Source organism: Narcine bancroftii, chromosome 6, assembly GCF_036971445.1.
Source record: "Narcine bancroftii isolate sNarBan1 chromosome 6, sNarBan1.hap1, whole genome shotgun sequence".
NCBI classification, from domain to species: domain Eukaryota; kingdom Metazoa; phylum Chordata; class Chondrichthyes; order Torpediniformes; family Narcinidae; genus Narcine; species Narcine bancroftii.
This window is the reverse complement of record NC_091474.1, coordinates 226557915-226578899: the sequence shown is the minus strand read 5'-3', so window position 1 is coordinate 226578899 and position 20985 is coordinate 226557915. Positions and strand designations below refer to the sequence as shown.

Sequence of the window (20985 nt, the reverse complement as noted above, 5' to 3'; positions counted from 1 at the left end):
AATTGGTTGACCATTTGAGTTTTGTGTGCCCGATGGAGATGTGGGGAGGCTGGTAGTCATGGTGGGGAGCTGGCTGATGGAGGACCTCAGTTTTCTCCAGGCTGACTTCCAGGCCAAACATTTTGGCAGTTTCCGCAAAACAGGACGTCATGCGCTGAAGAGCTGGCTCTGAATGGGCAACTAAAGCGGCATCGTCTGTAAAGAGTAGTTCACGGACAAGTTTCTCTTGTGTCTTGGTGTGAGCTTGCAGGCGCCTCAGATTGAAGAGACTGCCATCCGTGCGGTACCGGATGTAAACAGCGTCTTCATTGTTGAGGTCTTTCGTGGCTTGGTTCAGCATCATGCTGAAGAAGATTGAAAAGAGGGTTGGTGCGAGAACGCAGCCTTGCTTCATGCCATTGTTAATGGAGAAGGGTTCAGAGAGCTCATTGCTGTATCTGACCCGACCTTGTTGGTTTTCGTGCAGTTGGATAACCATGTTGAGGAACTTTGGGGGGCATCCGAGGCGCTCTAGTATTTGCTAAAGCCCTTTCCTGCTCACGGTGTCGAAGGCTTTGGTGAGGTCAACAAAGGAGATGTAGAGTCCTTTGTTTTGTTCTCTGCACTTTTCTTGGAGCTGTCTGAGGGCAAAGACCATGTCAGTAGTTCCTCTGTTTGCGCGAAAGCCGCACTGTGATTTTGGGAGAACATTCTCGGCGACACTAGGTATTATTCTATTTAGGAGAATCCTAGCGAAGATTTTGCCTGCAATGGAGAGCAGCGTGATTCCCCTGTAGTTTGAGCAGTCTGATTTCTCGCCTTTGTTTTTGTACAGGGTGATGATGATGGCATCACGAAGGTCCTGAGGCAGTTTTCCTTGGTCCCAGCAGAGCTTGAAAAACTCATGCAGTTTGGCATGCAGAGTTTTGCTGCCAGCCTTCCAGACCTCTGGGGGGGATTCCATCCATACCTGCTGCTTTGCCACTTTTCAGTTGTTCAATTGCCTTATATGTCTCTTCCCGGGTGAGGACCTCATCCAGCTCTGGTCATCATCTGTTTGACCTGGTGCCCTCCGGTAGACCTTTTGGGTCTATTAAATCACAGACAAGCAGACTTAAAACAGTTTTAATCCCAGAGCCAAATGTGAACTGATTATTGCATTGTTTTATTGCATGATTGTTTTTATATTTTGTTTGATGTACGTGTGCATCGTCAGGATGTGCGCTCAATTTCTTTGTGCTTGTGCAATGACAATAAAAGGTTATTTTATCTTATGAGGAAAGAAAGGAGTAGGATTGGACAGGTTACTTGTGGGCTATGTGGGCAGAAGGATGGTAATTCCTCTCTAGAACGTCTCCAAAGGGTTAACAGTGGCTCAGTGTAAACTATTGGACTTGATAAATGCATTACAGAGTCAATTATTTATTTTCAAAATAGACCTCTCTACAAAGTCTGGAAAGAAATGAAGGTGCAGCACACTGAAGATAATTATAGTTCAGGTGATGGAAAGGCCTTGAGGAAAATTATACTTTAAAGTATTTGCAAAGTGGAGAGGTGTGAGGTGTGGCATTTGGGAGGGCCAACCAGGGTAGGACAAACTCGGTTAACAGTGGGGCATTGTGAAATGCAGTAGAACAGAGGGATCTGGGAATATAGATATATTACTCCTTGAAAGTGGTCCTATCAGGGAGATAGGTTGTAAAGAGAGATTTTGGCACACATTGGGCTTGATAAATCAAAGTATTAAGTACAAGAATTGGGATTTTTTGTTGAAGTGGTATAAGACATTCTGAGGCCATTTTTAGAGTATTGCATGTACCTACAATGGTGACAGTATTGCATGTCACCTACCTACAGGAAAGACATTAATAAAATTGTAAGAATGCAGAGAAAATTTACAACGATGTGCTGGGACTTGAAGAGCTAAGTTTTAGGGAAAGGTTGCATAGACGTGTCAGAGGTTTAATCAAAGTATACAGAATTATGAGGGATAGAATTAAGGCAAACAGGCTTTCCACTGAGGTTGGGTGAGACAAGAGCTAGAGAGCATAGGTTAAGGATGAAATGTTTATTGGGAACATTAGGAGAAATCTTGTGGTGAGAGTGCAATAGTGGTGGATGCGGGTTCAATTTTAACGATCAGGGAAGATTGGAAAGGGATTAGAGGGGTATGGAGGGCTGTGATCTGGGTAAAGGCTGATGGGATGAGCTAGAATAAATAGGTCAGCATGGACAAGAAAGGCCAAATGGCCTGTTTCTGTGCTGTAATGTTCTTTAGTTCTACAACCGAGATTGTAGAATCTGGTCAAGAAAGGGCATGTGCAAATATGGTTAGGCATTTGATACTAATATTTCAAGAGGTCAAACTTGGGTTCTGCAGTCTAGGTCATCTGACATACTTAATTGCAGAGGGGAAGAAACTCTCTTTTAACCCTATGGTATAAAAACACAATGTTGGAGAAACTCAGCAGTGTACTTTATAGAGCAAAGATAAAGATACATGTTCATAAAGGATCATGTATCTATATCTGTGCTCGATAAAGTATGCTGTTTGACCTGCTGGGCTTCTCCAACATTGTGTTTTTACTTCAACCACAGTGTCTGCAGACATTTGAGATTTACTTAAGCCTGTGGTGCCCACTTTAACTCTGACCCTTTCCCCGATGGGAGGAGGGAGAAGAGAGATTGTGTCTGGGATATGATGGGTCCTTCAATATGTTGGTTGCCTTTCCCATGCAACGGCCAATGAGGCTGGAGTCAAATTGGCGGGGGGGGGGGGGGAAGGGAGATCCCATAAAGAGGCCCTTTTATGATTTGATTTATGAATTCTTATCAAACAATTAAAACAAAGGGACATAGTTCACACTCAATTCAAATTGACACTGTCAGCAAAATGGGTTCAGAAGTGAAACCAGTTTCACCCAAGTGCAGAACAAAATTTGATACCGGTGACATAAGAAAGTGATGGGACAGCTGACTAAAACCTTGACTAAGCGTGCTTTTAAGGCATATCAAATAGAGGGGCAGGGTGGCTTACAGCAAGAATGTAAACCAGTCAGACAAAGACAGAGACTGCAGCTGCTAGAATCTGGAATAGTAAATAAGCTGCTGGAGGTACTTAGTGAGTCAGGCAGCATCTGTGGGAGGCAAATGGAAGTTTAACGTGTTGGGCCAAGACCCTGCATCAGAAACGAGAACATGAAGGAGGGATGTTCAGTGTCAAAAGGGAAGGGGTGTGGCAAGAAGTAGCAAACAGTTGGTGGATCCAGCTGAAGTTGGGTTGATGGACATCTGGTGCGATGCAACTGTCAGCTGGGGAAGATGTAAATAAATTGTTACCTGATTGAAATGTTACTTTCTTTACCTTTAAAGGTGGGAATTTTTTGAGAAGCCGCCTAAGGAAAGGATGCCATTTTGGTCTGACATTACACTGGCGTTTCGGTTTATGAATGAATCTGAGTTGAAGAGGTTCCCAGGGGCCAGGTTTGGTTGGACATATACAACTCTGCAGTGTGAAAGTAACCGATACCTGAATTGGTTGGAAAAAAGGTAAGTGTTTCGCATTGGCGCCTAGAGATCCACCTCCTTAATTGGAGAAGAATTTAAAATCTTTTGATGCTACTACAGAGGAACTCTGCATTTCTCTTTTTGAAATTTTGATGGTGTGGAGAAAGGTGCAATTTAAGGAAACATGCCTCACAGTGAATGAGCAGACAGTCATTCGGAGGGAGAGAAAAAAGACGTTCAATGAGTTTATCTAACTGCAGCCTTCCTGTATTTGCTAAACATATTTGGATTCAGATCATTCTCTTTGAGAGCTGAAGTCTGTGGCGCCTCTCAATATATTAATATAATGTCACTCCTGTGGTAAGCTCTCCTAAATTTAGGCATACAGCATGGTAGTAAGCCCTTTCGGCCCACGAGCCCTTGCTGTCCAATTACACCCAATTGATCTACAACCTCTGATACGTTTTCAAGGGTGGGAGAAAACCAGAGCACCTGAAGGAAACCCACGCAGACACAGGGAGAATGTACAAACTCCTTACAGACAGTGCAGGATTTAACACCGGTCCTGATCGCTTAAGCTGTAACAGCATTGCACTAACGACTACGCTAACCATGCACCCTTTGCAGTAGTGTGGAAGTTCCATCAGTGATCATTGAATGTTGCAGTGATTTCTTTACTAACAAGCAAAGAATGGTCTTGGGCGCCATCGACTGTACATTTTCACACTTTAATGTCTCTCCCTGACTGCAGTGAACAGCTGCCCTTTAAATCTATCAGCTTGAGGCAGCGGCAGCTGTGAATCCCCATGTGAGGTGGAATGTAAATGACCTAATTTGGCACTTCAATTTATAGTTAGACACATAGCCCGTTCAACATTTGTCATCAGCACCTTGGCTTTTCGAGTTTCCAAATTGTATCGGCTCACAGGGCAGTCAGACTGCATTGGATTTGACAGGCTATCAGTTTAAACTGTGAAAAAGACTGCTGCCTAGTGAGACAGTGAGGCCATATCTATTTATGGTGATTTGGGGACCCTTTCTTAGTTAGGCATTCTCTCTTGTCAAATTAGGAATCCAAAAGCTGGTAAAGTAGTAGTTTGCAATGAAGCATCTATGCCATTTGAACAAATCTACACATAAACCTCATTTGGCAGATCGATCTTTACAGAGACTCAGTCACCTACTTGCCAGTTGCATGCTTTGGCCGCTGTCTTCTGTATGGCCACGAGTGCTGAACCAATACCTTTCTGCAACTTGTGTGTTTTAGATGTCAGCAAATCCCTTTGGTTTGAGGGCAAATAGATCTTTTGTTGGATTGTCCTTGTTGCTAACATTTTTGCTTGAATTAAAAACTGAGTCTGATTAGACTCTGTTCAACTGTACGTCTTGAGATTGGGTTCTCCTTCTATTGATGGACTTCTGTGTGCCCCACCACCCCCAACAAAAGGCTCTGCTGTCACAGATTATGCCAAAATACTTTGAGGACACTTTGGAAGTAAACTGTAATATGGGAGACACGTAACCAATGTATTACTTTTAGTTCCCACAAAGAGTGCTGAGGTAATGATCTGATAGTCTGTTTTGCTCATTTTTGATTGAAGGATAATATAGGACACTGAGAATAACACATCTGCTCATTTTCAATACAAGGGACCTTGTAATATTTTTTTTAAAAATTTTTTATCTTTCACACTATGAACCATATCAACCAAAATATGTACAAACATTTCTCATTAAATTTACTCAGTGGTCTTTTCTCCCTTGTTTCTCCCTTTCCTTCACTCCCCTCTACCCACCCCCCCCCCCCCAACATATACAATACAATAAAGCCATAAAACAATATTTTCACACAAAGGAAAATAAACAAGAAAAATGCACCATCTATTTATTACACCCTGAATCTAGTCGTTTTGTCTTCTTATCATTTTCATTCTCATCTAGGGGATGGAGGTCATAGGCAAGCTCTCTCTGATATGTTCCATGTACGGTTCCCAAATTTGTTCAAACATTGTGACTTTATTTTTTAAATTATCTGTTATTTTTTTCCAATGGAATACATTTATTCATTTCCATGTACCATTGCTGTATACTCATGCTCTCTTCCATTTTCCAAGTTGACATTATACATTTTTTTGCTATCACAAAGGCTAACATAATGAATTTTTTTTGCACTTTATCCAATTTGAGGCCTAATTCTCTACTTCTTATGTTACTTAAAAGAAATATCTCTGTTTATTTTGGCATGTTATTTTTGTAATTTTATTTAGTATCTGATTTAATTCTTCCCAAAATTTCTTCACTTTCGTACACTTCCAAGTTGCATGTAATTTCATTCTAACAGCGAAAACATCTATCCGATAAATGTTGAATCCCATTTTTTTTAATCTTTGAGGAGTGATATATACCCTGTGTAACCAATTATACTGTATCATACATAACCTTGTGTTTATTGTATTCTTCATAGCTCCAGAACATAACTTTTCCCATACTTCATTTTTTATCTTTATGTATAGATCCTTTTCCCACTTCTGCTTAGGTTTATAGTTTATTTCATTTTCCTTATCTTGCAGCTTAATGTACATGTTGGTTATAAATCTTTTAATTATCATTGTGTCTGTAATCACATATTCAAAGCTGCTTCCTTCAGGTAATCTCAAGCTGTTTCCCAATTTATCCTTTAAATAAGCTTTCAATTGATGATATGCAAACATTATACCATGAGTTGTTCCATATTTATACTTCAACAGTTCAAATGATTGTTCTTTCTGTTAGTCTTTTTTCCAGTTTTATCCATCTTTGAGTCCAAATTAAGGTTAAAATCCCCTCCTATTAGTATATTCCCCTGTGTATCTGCGATCTTCAAAAAGATATCTTGCATAAATTTTTGATCTTCTGCATTAGGTGTGTATACATTGAGTAAATTCCAAAATTCTGAATATATCTGACATATTATCATTACATATCTCCATGCTGGATCTATTATTTCCTCTTCTATTTTGATTGGTACATCTTTATTGATTAATATAGCTACTCCTCTGGCTTTTGAATTATATGATGCTGCGTTGCATGTCCTATCCAATCTCTCTTTAATTTCTTGTGTTCCACTTCAGCTAGATGTGTTTCTTGCACGAATGCTATATCAATTTTTTCTTTCTTCAGTAAATTGAACAGCTTCTTCCTTTTGATTTGGTTATGTATTCCATTAATATCTAAAGTCATATAGTTCAACATGGCCATTTCATACTTTGTTTATCTTTCCTTTCCGTTTTCTCATCACCACCTTCCCTTATCCATTTCTGTTTTCTTTTTTTGAACACATTGTAAGACAACATTTCTAAAACATAAAATATTTCCACTATTCCCATATCTAAAATTCCTTTAACCCCAATGGTCCCTTGTCCTTTAACCCCAATAGTCCCTCCCCTCTCTGAATTGCCCTTTGTCCCTTGTCGGGCATAATTAAATCGATGCAGGAAATGCAACTTTTGTATATATGGAGGAAACAACACCCAAAGGAAAAGGAATATTCATATTATTTGGGTAGACATAAAACATATTCAAGGATAGACCTATTCATGTTATCAGCCCACATTCAAGGAAGAGTTAGGAAAAGCTAGATTCTTATCGGATCACTCACCCCTGTTATTGGCAATAGAGCTGGAGGACATCCCACCGAGAATGTATAGATGGAGATTAAACTGCATGCTACTTAAAAGACAGGATTTTAGAGCATTCGTTGAGTGACAAATTAAAATGTACTTTGAAATAAATACGGAATCAGTGAAAGATACGTTTATACTATGGGTCGCAATGAAAGTGTTCATTAGAGGGCAGATAATAAGTTATGTAACTAAGATGAAGAAGGACTACAATCGGGAAATAGAACAGTTGGAAAGGGAAATAACAAATACAGCAAAAGAATTAGCAATAAAGGAAGATACAACTAAAAGAAGAGAATTGACAGACAAGAAAATAAAATATGAAACACTACAAATATATAAGGTGGAGAAGAACATAATGAAGACAAAACAGAAATATTATGAATTAGGGGAAAAAAACGCACAAAATTCTAGCATGGCATCTTAAGACAGAACAAACTAAAAGAACAGTATTGACATCAAGGAAAAAGGACGAACAAATTACATATAACCCAATGGAGATCAACAAAAACTTCAGGGAATTCTATGAGCAACTATATCAAACTGAAAACTAAGGGAAAGAAGACAAAATAGATGAATTTCTAACTAAAATTGAACTACCAAAATTGGAAACAGAGGAGCAAAATAAATTTATAAAACCATTTGAAATAGAAGAAATACAGGAGATATTAAAAAAAACTACCGAACAATAAAACGCCGGGAGAGGATGGACTCCCAATAGAATTCTATAAAACATTTAAAGACTTATTAATTCCTCCTCTCCTGGAAGTAATGAACCAGATTGAAAAAACACAAAACATGCCAGATTCATGCAAAACACCAATAATTACAGTAATGCCAAAGATGGAAAAAGATCCACTAACACCAGCATCATATAGACCAATATCTCTACTTAACACAGATTATAAGATAATAGCTAAACTATTAGCAAACAGATTGCCTGACTGTGTACCAAAAATAGTAAAACTAGAGCAAACTGGATTTATTAAAAAAAGACGAACAACGGACAATATCTGTAAGTTCATTAACTTAATCCATGCAGTACAAGGAAACAAAACTCCAACAGTGGCGGTTGCTTTAGATGCAGAGAAAGCCTTTGACAGAGTAGAATGGAATTATTTATTCAAAGTACTACAAAAATTCAACCTACCAGAGAAATATACTAATTGGATTAATGCATTATATAAGGGACCGTTGGCAAAAGTGACAGTAAATAGATGTATATCAAACCAATTTAAATTAAGCAGATCAACAAGACAGGATGTCCACTATCTCCCTCACTGTTCGCATTAGTTATAGAACCACTAGCAGAACTGATAAGAACAGAAAATAAAATAAGAGGGATAAAAATAAAAGAGAAGGAATATAAAATCAGTCTATTTGCAGATGATGTCATAATATACTTAACAGAACCAGAGGAATGAGTAAAAGAATTACATAAGAAATTGAAGGAATATGGAGAAGTATCGGGCTACAAGATCAACGCAAATAAAAGTGAAGCAATGCCAATGAATAATGCGGATTTCACAAAGTTTAAGAAAGAATCACCATTTTGATGGCAAACACAAGCAATTTGATACCTAGGTATACAACTAGATAATAATCTCGGCCATCTATACAAACTAAATTATCAGCCATTAATGAAAAAATTACAAGACGACTTAGAGCACTGGAAAGACTTACCACTAACACTAATAGGAAAGATAAACTGTATTAAAATGAACATCTTCCCAAGGATACAATACCTATTTCAATCATTACCAATTCACCTAACAGAGAAATTCTTCAAGGAGCTAAAGAAAATAATAAGGAAATTTTTATGGAAAGGGGGAAAACCGAGGATAGCACTAGATAAATTAACAGAATGGTACAAACAAGGAGGCTTACAGCTACCAAACTTTAAGAATTATTATAGAGCAGCACAATTAAGATACCTATTAGATTTTTATCAAACAAGGGAAAAACCAGATTGGACCAGATTAGAACTAGATAAAATAGGGGAGAAGATACCTGAACATATACAATATAAGTGGGATGAAAAGTTGGTGCAACATAGGAATTCACCAGTATTACACCATCTACTCAACATTTGGAAGAAGATTCACGTAGAAAGGAATAAAATAAATTATCAACTACCAAAATTAATATTGACACAAGATCAACTAATCCTTTTCACTATAGATAACCTTTCTTTTAGAGAATGGGAGAGAAAAGGGATCAAAAGAATAGAAAATTGTTTTTTGGGAAATAAATTATTATCTTTTGAACAAACGAAGGAGAAATATAATATAACTCACGATACAATGTTTGCATACCACCAAATGAAAACCTACTTCATGGACAAATTGGGAAGCAGGCTGAGGTTACCAGAAGGAAGCAATTTTGAATATGTGATTACAGACACAATGATAATTTTAAAATTTATAACAAACATGTACATCAAACTGCAAGAAAAGTTGAACGAGGAAACAAGCTGTAAACCTAAAAAAAATGGGAACAAGATCTAAACATAAAGATAAAGAATGAAACATGGGAAAAGCTATGCTCTGGAACTATGAGAAATACAATAAACACGAGGTTACGCATGAAACAATATAACTGGTTACACAGGCTGTACATCACACCCCAAAAGTTAAATAAATGGGACCCAACAGTATCAGATAGATGTTTTCGCTGTAAGAAGGAAACAGGAACAACAGTACATGCAATTTGGACATGTGAGAAAGTGAAAAAATTTTTGGAAGATCTAAACCAGATATTAAATAAAATCACAAAAAGCAATATACCAAAAAATCCAGAGATCTTCCTCCTAAGTAATATAAGAAACAAAGAATTTGGACTCGATTTGGATGGAGCACAAAAAAGATTTGTTATGATAGCCCTAGCTGTAGCAAAAAAATGTATTATGTCAACCTGGAAATTAGAAGACAACCTAATAAAAATACAACAATGGTACATAGAAATGAATAAATGTATTCCATTAGAAAAAATAAAATAATTTAAGAAATAATATCACAATATTCGAACAAATATGGGAACCATACATGAAATACAATAGAGAAATCCTACCACGGACCTCCACCACCTAAAATGACAACAAAATGAACTGACCCAGTGTGTAAAATTAGAAGATACAAATTCCTTGTTTATTTTTATTAAGTGACGACATTGTTTAACGGGTTTAATGTATCTTATAGATTGAACTTTGAATAAATGGGGAAGGGGGTGAGGGAGGGAGGGAAGGGAGGGGGGAAAAGAGGAGAAAATGACACTATATATTCAAGAGAAAAATGTCTATGTATTTTGTTCAGTATGGTTCATGGTGTGAAAAATAAAAAAAATTTAAAAAACGGTTCAAATGTTTATAAATTATTTCCCAAAAAACAATTTTCTATTCTTTTGATTCCTTTTCTCTCCCATTCTCTAAAGAAAAGGTTGTCTATTGTAAAAGGGATTAGCGGATTTTGAGTCAATAATAATTTTGGTGTTTGATAATATGTTTTTTTTCCTTTCTAAGTGGATCTTCTTCCATGTATTAAGTAAATGATGCAGTACTGGTGAGTTTTTATATTGCACCAGCTTTTCATACCACTTATAAAGTATATGTTCTGGTACCTTCTCCCCTATTTTATCTAGTTTTATCTTAGTCCAATCTGGTTTTTCCCTTGTCTGGTAAAAATCTGATAAATACCTTAATTGTGTGGCTCTATAATAATTTCTAAAATTTGGTAAAACCACCTTGATTATACCTCTCTGCTAATTTATCCAACGCTACCCTTGGTTTCCTCCCTTTCCACAAGAATTTCCTTATTATTCTCTTTAGTTAATTGAAGCATTTTTCTGTTAAAGAAATTGGTTAATGTTTGAAATAAGTATTGTATCCTTGGGAACACGTTTATTTTAATGCAGTTTACCCTCCCTATCAACGTTAGCAGTAATTCTTTCCAATGTTCTAAGTCTTCCTGTAATTTCTTTATTAGTGGCTGATAATTTAGTTTGTACAAGTGGCTTGGTATCGGATTGCTTGAGTTTGCCATTCAAATGGTGATTCTTTTTTAAATTCTGTATAGACTGGTCTGCATTACTCATTGGCATCACTTCACTTTTATTTGCGTTGATATTGTACCCCGATATTTCTCCATATTCCTTCAATTTCTTATGTAATTCTTTTACTCATACCTCTGGTTCTGTTAGGTATACTATGACGTCATCTGCAAATAAACTGATTTTATACTCTTTTTTTAAACCCTTTTATTTTATTTTCTATTCTTATCAGTTCTGCCAAAGGTTCTATTGCTAAGGCGAACAATGAGGGGGATACTGGACATCCCTGTTTAGTTGACCTACTTAATTTAAAGTGACTCGATACATATCCATTTACTGCTACCTTCACCAACGGTCCATTATACAATGCTTTAATCTAATTTATGTATTTTTCTGGTACATTGAACTTCTGTAATACTTTAAATAAGTAGTTCCACACTACTCCGTCCAAGGCTTTTTCTGCGTCTAGAGCAACAGCCACTGTTAATTTCTTATTTCCTTGAACTGCGTGGATTAGATTAATAAGTTTACAGACATTATCGGCTATTCGTCTTTTCTTAGTTCATAATTGTTCATAAAATTCCTTAAATTTTTCATTAATCTCTGTTGTGTTATATGTAAATTGTTTGTCTTTTTTCCTGTATGCCAGTATCGTTCTTTTAGCTTGTTCTGTTTTAAGTTTCCAGACTAATATTTTAAGTGTTTTTTCTCCCAGTTCATAATACTTTTGCTTTATTTTCATTATGTTCTTCTCCACCTTGGACGTTTGTAATGTTTCGTATTTAATTTTTTTGTCTGCCAATTCTCTCTTTTTCGTTATATCATCCCTTTTTGCTAGTTCCTTTTCTGTACTTACTATCTCCCTTTCCAACTGCTCTATTTCCCATTTGTAATCCTTTTTCATATTAGTCACATAACTTATTGTCTGCCCTCTAATGAAGTCTTCCATTGCGTCCCATAATATAAATTTGTCTTTCACTGATCCTGTGTTTATTTCAAAATATGTTTTAATTTGGCATTCAATAAACTCTCTATTTTCCTGCCTTTTAAATAGAATGGAGTTTAATCTCTATGTTCTTGGTGGGATGTCCTCCACTTCTATTGCTAATAACAGGGTGAATGATCAAATAGTCGTCTAGTTTTATACTCAGTTTTCCTAACTCTCCCTTGAATATGGGCTAACAACAAAAACATATCAATCCTTGAGTAAGTTTTGTGCCTACTTGAATAATATGAAAATTCCTTCTCTCTTGGGTGTTGCCTCCTCCATATATCCTTAAGTTTCATTTCCTGCATTGATTTAACCATAAATTTGTCTACTTTATTCTTTTTACTTGTCTTTTGTCCAGTTTTATCCAACATTTGGTCCAAATTAAGGTTAAAATCCCCTCCTATCAATATATTTCCTTGTGTGACTGAAATCTTCAAAAAAAATATCCTGTATAAACTTTTGATCCTTCTCGTTAGGCGCATATATATTGAGCAAATTCCAAAATTCCGAGTATATTTGACACTTTATCATTACATACCTCACTGCCAGATCTATTATTTCCTCCTCTGTTTTGATTGGTACATTTTTGTTAACTAGTATGGCTACACCTCTAGCTTTTGAATTATTGGATGCTGCTGTTAAGTGTCCTACCCTGTCTCTCTTTAGTTTGTTATGTTCCCCTTCAGTTAGATGCGCTTTCTGCACAAATACTATATCTATTTTTTCCTTCTTCAATAAATTTAGTAACCTCTTCCTTTTAATTTGGTTATGTATTCCATTAATGTTTATAGTCATATAGTTCAGCATGGCCATCTTATATCTTGTATACACCTCTTCGCCACCTCCATCCCCCTTTTCCCCATTTCCATCTCTTAGTTTTCTCTTATTACACTTAATGTACGACAACACATTTAAGACAAAAAGTATCCCCGCAGTTCCCACATCCACTAATACCTTAACCCCAAAAGTTCCCCCTCCCCCTCTCTGAGTTGCCCCATATCCCTTGCCGGGCAACCACAACTCCCCTTTTCATTTGGATTGCGATCTTGTTTGCAGCGTCAACTGATTTTGCAGTGACGGTTATTACCCCTCGACCCAGCCCTCTCCAGAAAACACTTTTTTTTAAAACACATATAACAAAGCTCTCTCTCTTCTTCCCCCCTCCCTTACTCACTTCCTTCCCTTCTCTTTTCTCTCTTTGGTTCTTTACATATACATTGTTTTTACATCTTTATATATACTTTATCGCCGTTCTTCATTCTTGTTACATCTCTTCTCCTGTCCTGCAAACGTTCTGCGAATTCTTGCACTTTCTCTGGATCCGAGAACAGTCTGTTTTGCTCCCTGGGTATAAATATTTTATTCACGGCTGGATGTCTTAACATGAATTTGTAACCTTTTTTCCATAAAATCGATTTTGCTGTATTAAACTCCTTCCTCCTCTTTAAGAGTTCAAAACTTATGTATGGGTGAAAGAATATTTTTTGACCTTTGTATTCCAATGGTTTATTATCTTCTCTAACTTTATTCCCTGCCCGTTCCAGTATATTTTCTCTTGTTGTGTATCTCAAAAATTTTACTAAGATGGATCTTGGCTTTTGATGTGCCTGTGGTTTCGGAGCTAATGCTCTGAGTGCCCTTTCTATTTCCATTTCTTTCTGCATTTCTGTCGTTCCCAGGACCTTCAGGATCCATCCTTTTATAAATTCCTTCATGTCTGTGCCTTCTTCACCCTCCTTCAGGCCCACTATTTTTATGTTGTTTCGCCTACTATAATTTTCCAGCATATCAATTTTCTGAGATAACAATTCTTGTGTCTCTTTAATTTTTTTGTCATTTTCTTCCAAATTTTCTCTTGTTATTTACTTCTATTTCTACAGCCATTTCTTGCTCTTCTACATTCTCTACTTTTCCCTATTTCTGTCATTACCAATTCTAACCGTTGCATTTTATCTTCTGTTCTTTTCATTTTCCTTTTAATTGCATTAAATTCTAATGATGACCATTCTTTTAGTGATCTGATTTGTTCTTCAAAAAAAACTTTATCTATATTCTGTTCATCAGTTTTACCTTTTATTTCTCTTTGTCCATCTGTTTTACCTTCTATTTCTCTGTGAAGATCTTGGTCTTCTTCTTCCTCTTCTTCTGTGTCTGTATCTGTGTTTGTGTCTTCTTCTCTTCTTTGTGTCTGTGTCTCTTCTGTTTTCCCTGATGAGCTGCTTGTATCCCTTTGTCAGGCCTCTTCTTGCTGGTCCTCCCCTCCTGGGCTGCTCGTCTGTTGTTTTTCCTGACGTTGGTGGTCTTGTCGGTCATCCCTCCATCTATCTCCCATGTCTCTTTCATTGCTCCCTCTTCTGCTGCCTTCCTCGTCCTCCAGCTGAGAGCCCTGGTGTTGGGCGTCCCTCAGCTGCTCGCGCCGTGGCAGCCCGCTCCTCTGCTGAGCCCCCCTCCCACCAATGTCCTCTTTCTCCTTTGATTGCACACTTTTGTTTGGCTCCGAGAGCCATTTTTGTAGTCCACCGGCTGGTGAGTCGCGACTCCGTAGGGCAGGCTCTGACCTCGAGGGTCGGGCGCTCCTCACCACCACAGTGCCCTGTTCCTTCTTGCAGGTAAGGCCTTCTACTTTCTTCTCCGGCGACTTTTCTTTTTTTCCAGTTGCTTTTACTTTCTCCTTCTTGGGTGCCATCTTCTTTCTCTTCTCTGTATCTTTATCTTCTATTTCTTATATTTTATTTTTGTTATGCTTTGCTTTTTCCTAATTTTTTTCCTATTTTCCTGGAGACTCCTCCCGGACCTTGTAATATTGAGGCCAGCAGGGAGAAGTGATAGAATTTTTAGTGACAAATATCGAATTAAATTAATTTCAATTTGAAGACAGGTCTTAAATCTAAACAAAGCAACCAACAAAATGTAAGACCTAAATTGGTTATGGAAAATTGGAAAATTACAGTTAATAAGTGATATCTAAAATTTAAAGTATTAAAATATAGTTTACAGCAAAAGGACTGCCTAAAGAAATTTTTTTGTGCCTGCCACATTGACCACCGCCAGTGGGCTGATCTCGCTTCCAACCGTGCATCTTGGCGCCTCACAGTTCGGCGGGCAGCAACCTCCTTTGAAGAAGACCGCAGAACCCACCTCACTGTCGAAAGACAAAGGAGGAAAAACCCAACACCCAACCCCAACCCACCAATTTTCCCCTGGAACCGCTGCAACCGTGTCTGCCTGTCCCGCATCAGACTTGTCAGCCACAAACGAGCCTGCAGCTGACATGGACTTTACCCCTCCATAAATCTTTGTCCGCGAAGCCAAGCCAAAGAAAAGAAACATAATACTTCCCTATATGACAGAGAAAGCAAAAGAAAACGTGGTCCAGGCATGGCTGTTAACTAATAGTATTCGATCAAAGGGAGCTAATAGTGAACAATAGAGAAATGATAACGTCCTAAATAATTACTGATAATCAAAGTAGAAGACACCAAAAATGTGTACCAATATTAAAAAGTAATTGAGGAACCATTGGGAATGAGGAATTTAAAATGATCGGTTTTGGTAGATGAAAAGGTACAGAGCAAACCAATGGCAACCGAGACGTGAAGGCCTGCATCATTGGGTCTTCAAGGAACTGGCTCCAGGAATCTGGAATGGTGTCAGGGACTGGGAAACTAAACAGTTAACCCCACTATATATCGGGGAAATTGTTGGAAACCATTATTAAGGAGTAAGAGCAGGACATTTGGAATATATAAGAGCATTAAGGAGAGTCCACGGGCTTTTATGAAAGGGAAATTCTATTTGATAAGGATGTAACAAAGAGAGAGAACCAGCAGATGATATATGTTTGGAAACCAGTGCCACAGAGGAGGATGTTGCACAAGAAAACTTGTGGATTGGGACTAATATATTGGCATGGATAAAGATGTGGCTCACTAACGGAAAGAAGAATTGTGATAAATAGGTCATTTTCAGATTGGCAATCTAACTAGTCGGTGCCACAGGCATTAACTACTTGCTCATTTTAAATGATAGACATGGTGGGGGAAAGTGTAATTGCCACATTTGCTGATTCACAGATGGATGGGTTAGCAAATTATAAAAAGGACTCAAAGAGCATAAAAGGGTGACCAAATGGGCTATGTGAGTGGATAAGTGAGAGAGCCTCCAGGTCCCTTTATGCTACCACATTTGCATTTAAATAATCATTTGCTTTCTCATTCTTCCTTCTGAAGCAAACAATGACCCATTTCCCCATGCTAACTTGATGGATGACATGAGGTGGAGCAGGTTGAACCTATACTCATTGGAGTTTACAAGAACAAAAAGTGACCTCATTGAAAAATGTTGAGCATTGTTTCCCCCAGTGAGGTATCCAGAACCAGGAGGGATTGTTTCTGAATAAAGGGCCATCCCTTTCAGATGGAGATGAGGAGGAGTTTCTACTCCGAGTCTTGTCTTTTGAAATTCTGAGGGCAATGGAGAATATTTTTTAAGTGACTGAGCACAAACATTAGGCATCTTTTAATGATGTACTGTCACATGATCTAGGAACCCTTAGCGTCTTGGGGTGAATCAGCCCGAACTGCCTGATCCAAATTCTGTGGTGGACACTTATTCTCATTTCCTCCCATTCCCAGGTCCCGTAATAGTGAGGAAATGTATGTTTCTTTATAAGTTGGCCCTCTCGGTGCACTTTGTTTCCGTGAACCTTTCCAGGCACGCACCATTTCTCCTCTCTCCTTCCTCAATTCTTTCTCATAGATCCCCTTCCTCTGATGACCCTGCACAACATGAATTTCTTTCCATGCCTAGTGACCACCTTTAGACCATAAGGAGGCATTATGTACCTTAAGCAATTTGTTGCATTCTCTCATCATGTGATCAATATCATTCCTTCCTATTTCCACAACTCCTTGTGGCACCTTCTTCACACGTTGAATGATCAGTTCGTGCCTCAATTTCCTTTGACTGCTCTTGCAGCTTCTTCATTCACTGTGTGTCCTGTAGTGATTTGCCATGTGATGCAACACAGCTGCCCATGTTCCCAAATAATTGCATCTTGCCTTTTTCTCCTATCTAATCTCTCAAAATTCATTCACCATTCATTTTACTGCATCTTTCATCTACCGGATCACAGACACTAATCTTTTCCTGACATTTTACCTCCTGACCCTTTTTCCCACCAAAAATATATGCTTCTGTGTTAAAACTTCATCGCTTTCTGCAATGTTTTGATCCTCCACCCATTAAATTTTGCACTTTTTTTTGTCTTGTCACAGTTTTTGTCCATTTTTGATTTTCCTAAGCAGTTTGAATTTTCTCCCAATTCTGTCAGGTGGACAGGATCTGAAGCAACTGTAGAGACACACACCCACTCCTCTTTCCACTGTAGAGATGCACGCCCACTCCTCTTTCGTCTGTAGAGACGCACACCCACTCCTCTTTCCACTGTAATTGCTTTCCCCTAATTCTGATCTTCCTGAACTTCCATGTTTGCCCTCTCAGGACCCCATGTTGGACAGATCCTGTATTGAATTAAGTTGTCACGTGTACCATGTTAGAGTGGAAAATAAAACTTTGTTGTTGCCTACTATCCAGTCATTTCAGCTCATACTTATGTTGTCACTATTCAGCACCGGCCCTGCCTGGGTGGGATAAAATTTGCCAAGGCTCTGAGCATTACCATTCAGAACTCCTGTTTAAAAATCTGTTGAACCAAATTAACACCACTAGAAATGTAATGTGAAGCGCTACAAATTATGTAACATTAGATATTACATGAAAACTGAAAAGGAATAAGATATTGATCAAATGATGAGAGAATGCAACAAATTGCTTAAGGTACATATTGCCTCCTTTATGGTCTAAAGGTGATCACTATGCATGGAAAAGAGCCCCTTCAGCTCACCTCGTGCATGCAGTCCATCAAGCACCAGTTACATCAATCCTAGACTAATGCCATTGTACCTTTCCCACAGCCTCATTGGCTCTCTCAAGATTCTACTACTCTTCTGTACATTAGAGGCAATGAACTGTGACCTGTTGATTTACTAGCCAGCATGTCTGAGATGTGTAAGGAAACAGGAGGAAATCCAAGCAGTGACGGAAAGTGTTTGCAAACTCTGCACAGACAGTGCCAGAGGTCAGGATTGAACCTGGGTCATGAAGTTGTGAGGCAGTAGCTCTGCAACCTGTGCCACTGTATCATGTCCCACACAGCCTTTCATTCTGTACCTTCAACTCCAATGTAAATGTGCTCTGATCTGATTCTAAACACAACTTGACCTGCTGTTGGCCTCTGTCTGCACAGATTGATTGCACCTGCCCATTGGTTCTTTGCAAACTGCAGTACAGCAAGCATTTAATCACCAATAGTTCCAATGAAATTATCATAACTTCCCCAAATACACACTTCTCACCTCAGTTTGGATGTATATTAACAGGGTTTTGATGATAGAGAACAAGAAATGTACATTGGATATATTTATAATGAGGCAAGGAGATGAAAGAATGGCCTATGGTTTAAATGTGCATCCATCCCACTTACACTGATACCATATGGGACATTTGTCGGCTTCAAAATGGGGATTTGACAAAGTGACCATTATATTAACTTCTGTTACCTTTGTACATGATACAGCTGACACCAAAGCTTCAGTTGTTGGAGAGCAGAGCAACTGGTTTTGGTAGACCAGTTTCTATATTGTCTCTGAGTGTTGGAGAGTGAGTGAAGGGATTTTTCTGGGTGGTGGCAGCTTCCAGTAGTTTTTCAAGTGTGAGGAAATTGCAACCAGTGAGAGCCTAGGTCTGTAGCCTTGGCCAAATCACTTTGTCCATACAAGTGATAGATCTACCCAAGAATCAATGATGTTACCTCAGACAGAACAAGGGATTATGGGCAGAGGTCAGCCGATCATTGAACAAAAATTCTATTTTTGAGTACCATCATGATTCATTAATGATAACATTCCTTCACAGAAATACTAACCATATAATTTCTTAATTACAAAATTATACTGACAAAATATTGCAGGTCGAAGGAACTAGGTAGAATAATAGTTCATCATGAATGTACCATTAATAACCACAAAAAGCTGATATTATGAAACTATCAGGCTTTTATTAACTAAAGACAGTAACTACCATTAACCTCATTGACTGATCGAAGCAAAGAGAAAGGGGAACGTGCAAGGGGCTATGGGTAGGATCAATCTCAGGAGATGTGTCCAGCCGGCAGCAGCCATTCATGGCACAACAGTGGTTTACCACAAGCTCAGACTAGAGGGGCCAGCGGGCCTGTTCCTGGGCTGTAGTGTTCAATGGAAGCTGTCTGAGGCCAGCCAGAGATTCAGATTTCAGATTAATTGTCAGAGTACATACATAATATCACATACAATACTGAGATTCTTTTTCCTGCGGGCCAGGCAGAATTACCACTTATTGGTAGTGCAAAAAACATGTACACATGTAAACAAATAAGAAAATGTGCAATACAGAGAGGAGAAAAAGAAATGATAAAGTGCAAAAGTAAGAGTCCAGAGTTTCTGATATCATACTAAACCTCCAAAAACTCCTGAGGAAGTAGAGGTGCTGACATGCTTTCTTCACGATGCCATTAGTGTGTCAACTCCAAGAAAGATCCTCCAAGATGGTGACTCCCAAGAAGTTAAATCTGCTCACTCTCTCCACCTCTGATTTCCCCAATGATCACTGGATCGTATACATCTGGTTTTCTCTTCCTGAAGTCAACAATCAGCTGCTTGGTTTTGGGTGATATTGAATGTGTGAGGTTGTTGTTGGTACACCAATTGGCCAAGTTTTCAACCTCCTGTACGCTGACTCTACACAACCCACTAATGTGATATTGTCAGCGAATTTGTAGATGGTGCTGTTATCACAGTCATGGGTGTAAAGTGAGTAGAGCTGTGGTGCTCTGGTACTGATGGAGATTGTGGAGATGTTCTTGCCAATCCTCACTGATTGTGGTCGGAGGTAGGTGAGGAACCCCATGATCCAATCCCACAGTAAAGTGTTGAGTCCCAGGTCTTGGAGTTTCCTGATCAGTTTTGAGGGGACAATGGTGTTAAATGCTGAACTGTAGTCGATAAAGAGCATCCTGATGTATGCATCTTTGCTACCACGTGTTCTAGGGCTTTGTGTAGACTCAATGAGATGACATCTGCTGTTGACCTGTTCCTCTGACAACTGAATTGGAATGGATCCAAGTTGCCACTCAGACAGGAACTGATATGCTTCAACATCAGCCTTTCAAAACATTTTATCTCTATTGATGTGGGTGTCACTGGTCGATGTTACCGCACTCTTCTTGGGCCCAGGTACGATTGCGGCCTGTTTGAAGCAGGTGGGTACCACGCCCTGCTGGAGTGAAATGCTGAAGATATCTGTGAATACGTTGGTAAGTTGGTCAGCACAGAGTTTTAATACTCCATCCAGGCCAGATGCTTTCTTTGGATTCACTCCTCCTGAAGACAGTCAGCACCTCATCCTGTTTTGAGGCTTTGATGCACTGCCCTGTGATATGAGAGTTTTCCAATACTGGGGATTTGCAAGGGAAGCAACACGAATGATGAAGGAGATTACAACCATAATAGACACCTAAACTATCACAGTTAACACAGAAACAAAATAATCCCGATGCTTAAGACTGGCAAGCTGTTTGGAAGAAATTAATCACAGAAAATCCAGCAGTTAATCTTTTTAAATCTTTACTTAATCTTCAAATCGAAGTCACATTTACTTGAAGTGATATGACTGATCATTCAATGAAATCCCAACCCAACATAAAAA

The 20985-nt window shown here is 38.5% G+C and overlaps 1 protein-coding gene across 1 annotated transcript in view; it reads left to right on the top strand.

The window, feature by feature from the left end:
• The window catches only part of ddo (D-aspartate oxidase), a 60460-nt gene that overhangs the window by 20694 nt on the left and 18781 nt on the right, over window positions 1-20985 (top strand). Inside the window, exon 4 of the mRNA XM_069887595.1 lies at window positions 3352-3528. Coding sequence (XP_069743696.1) covers window positions 3352-3528 — 177 coding nt within the window. The remainder of the gene's footprint in view (window positions 1-3351; window positions 3529-20985) is intronic.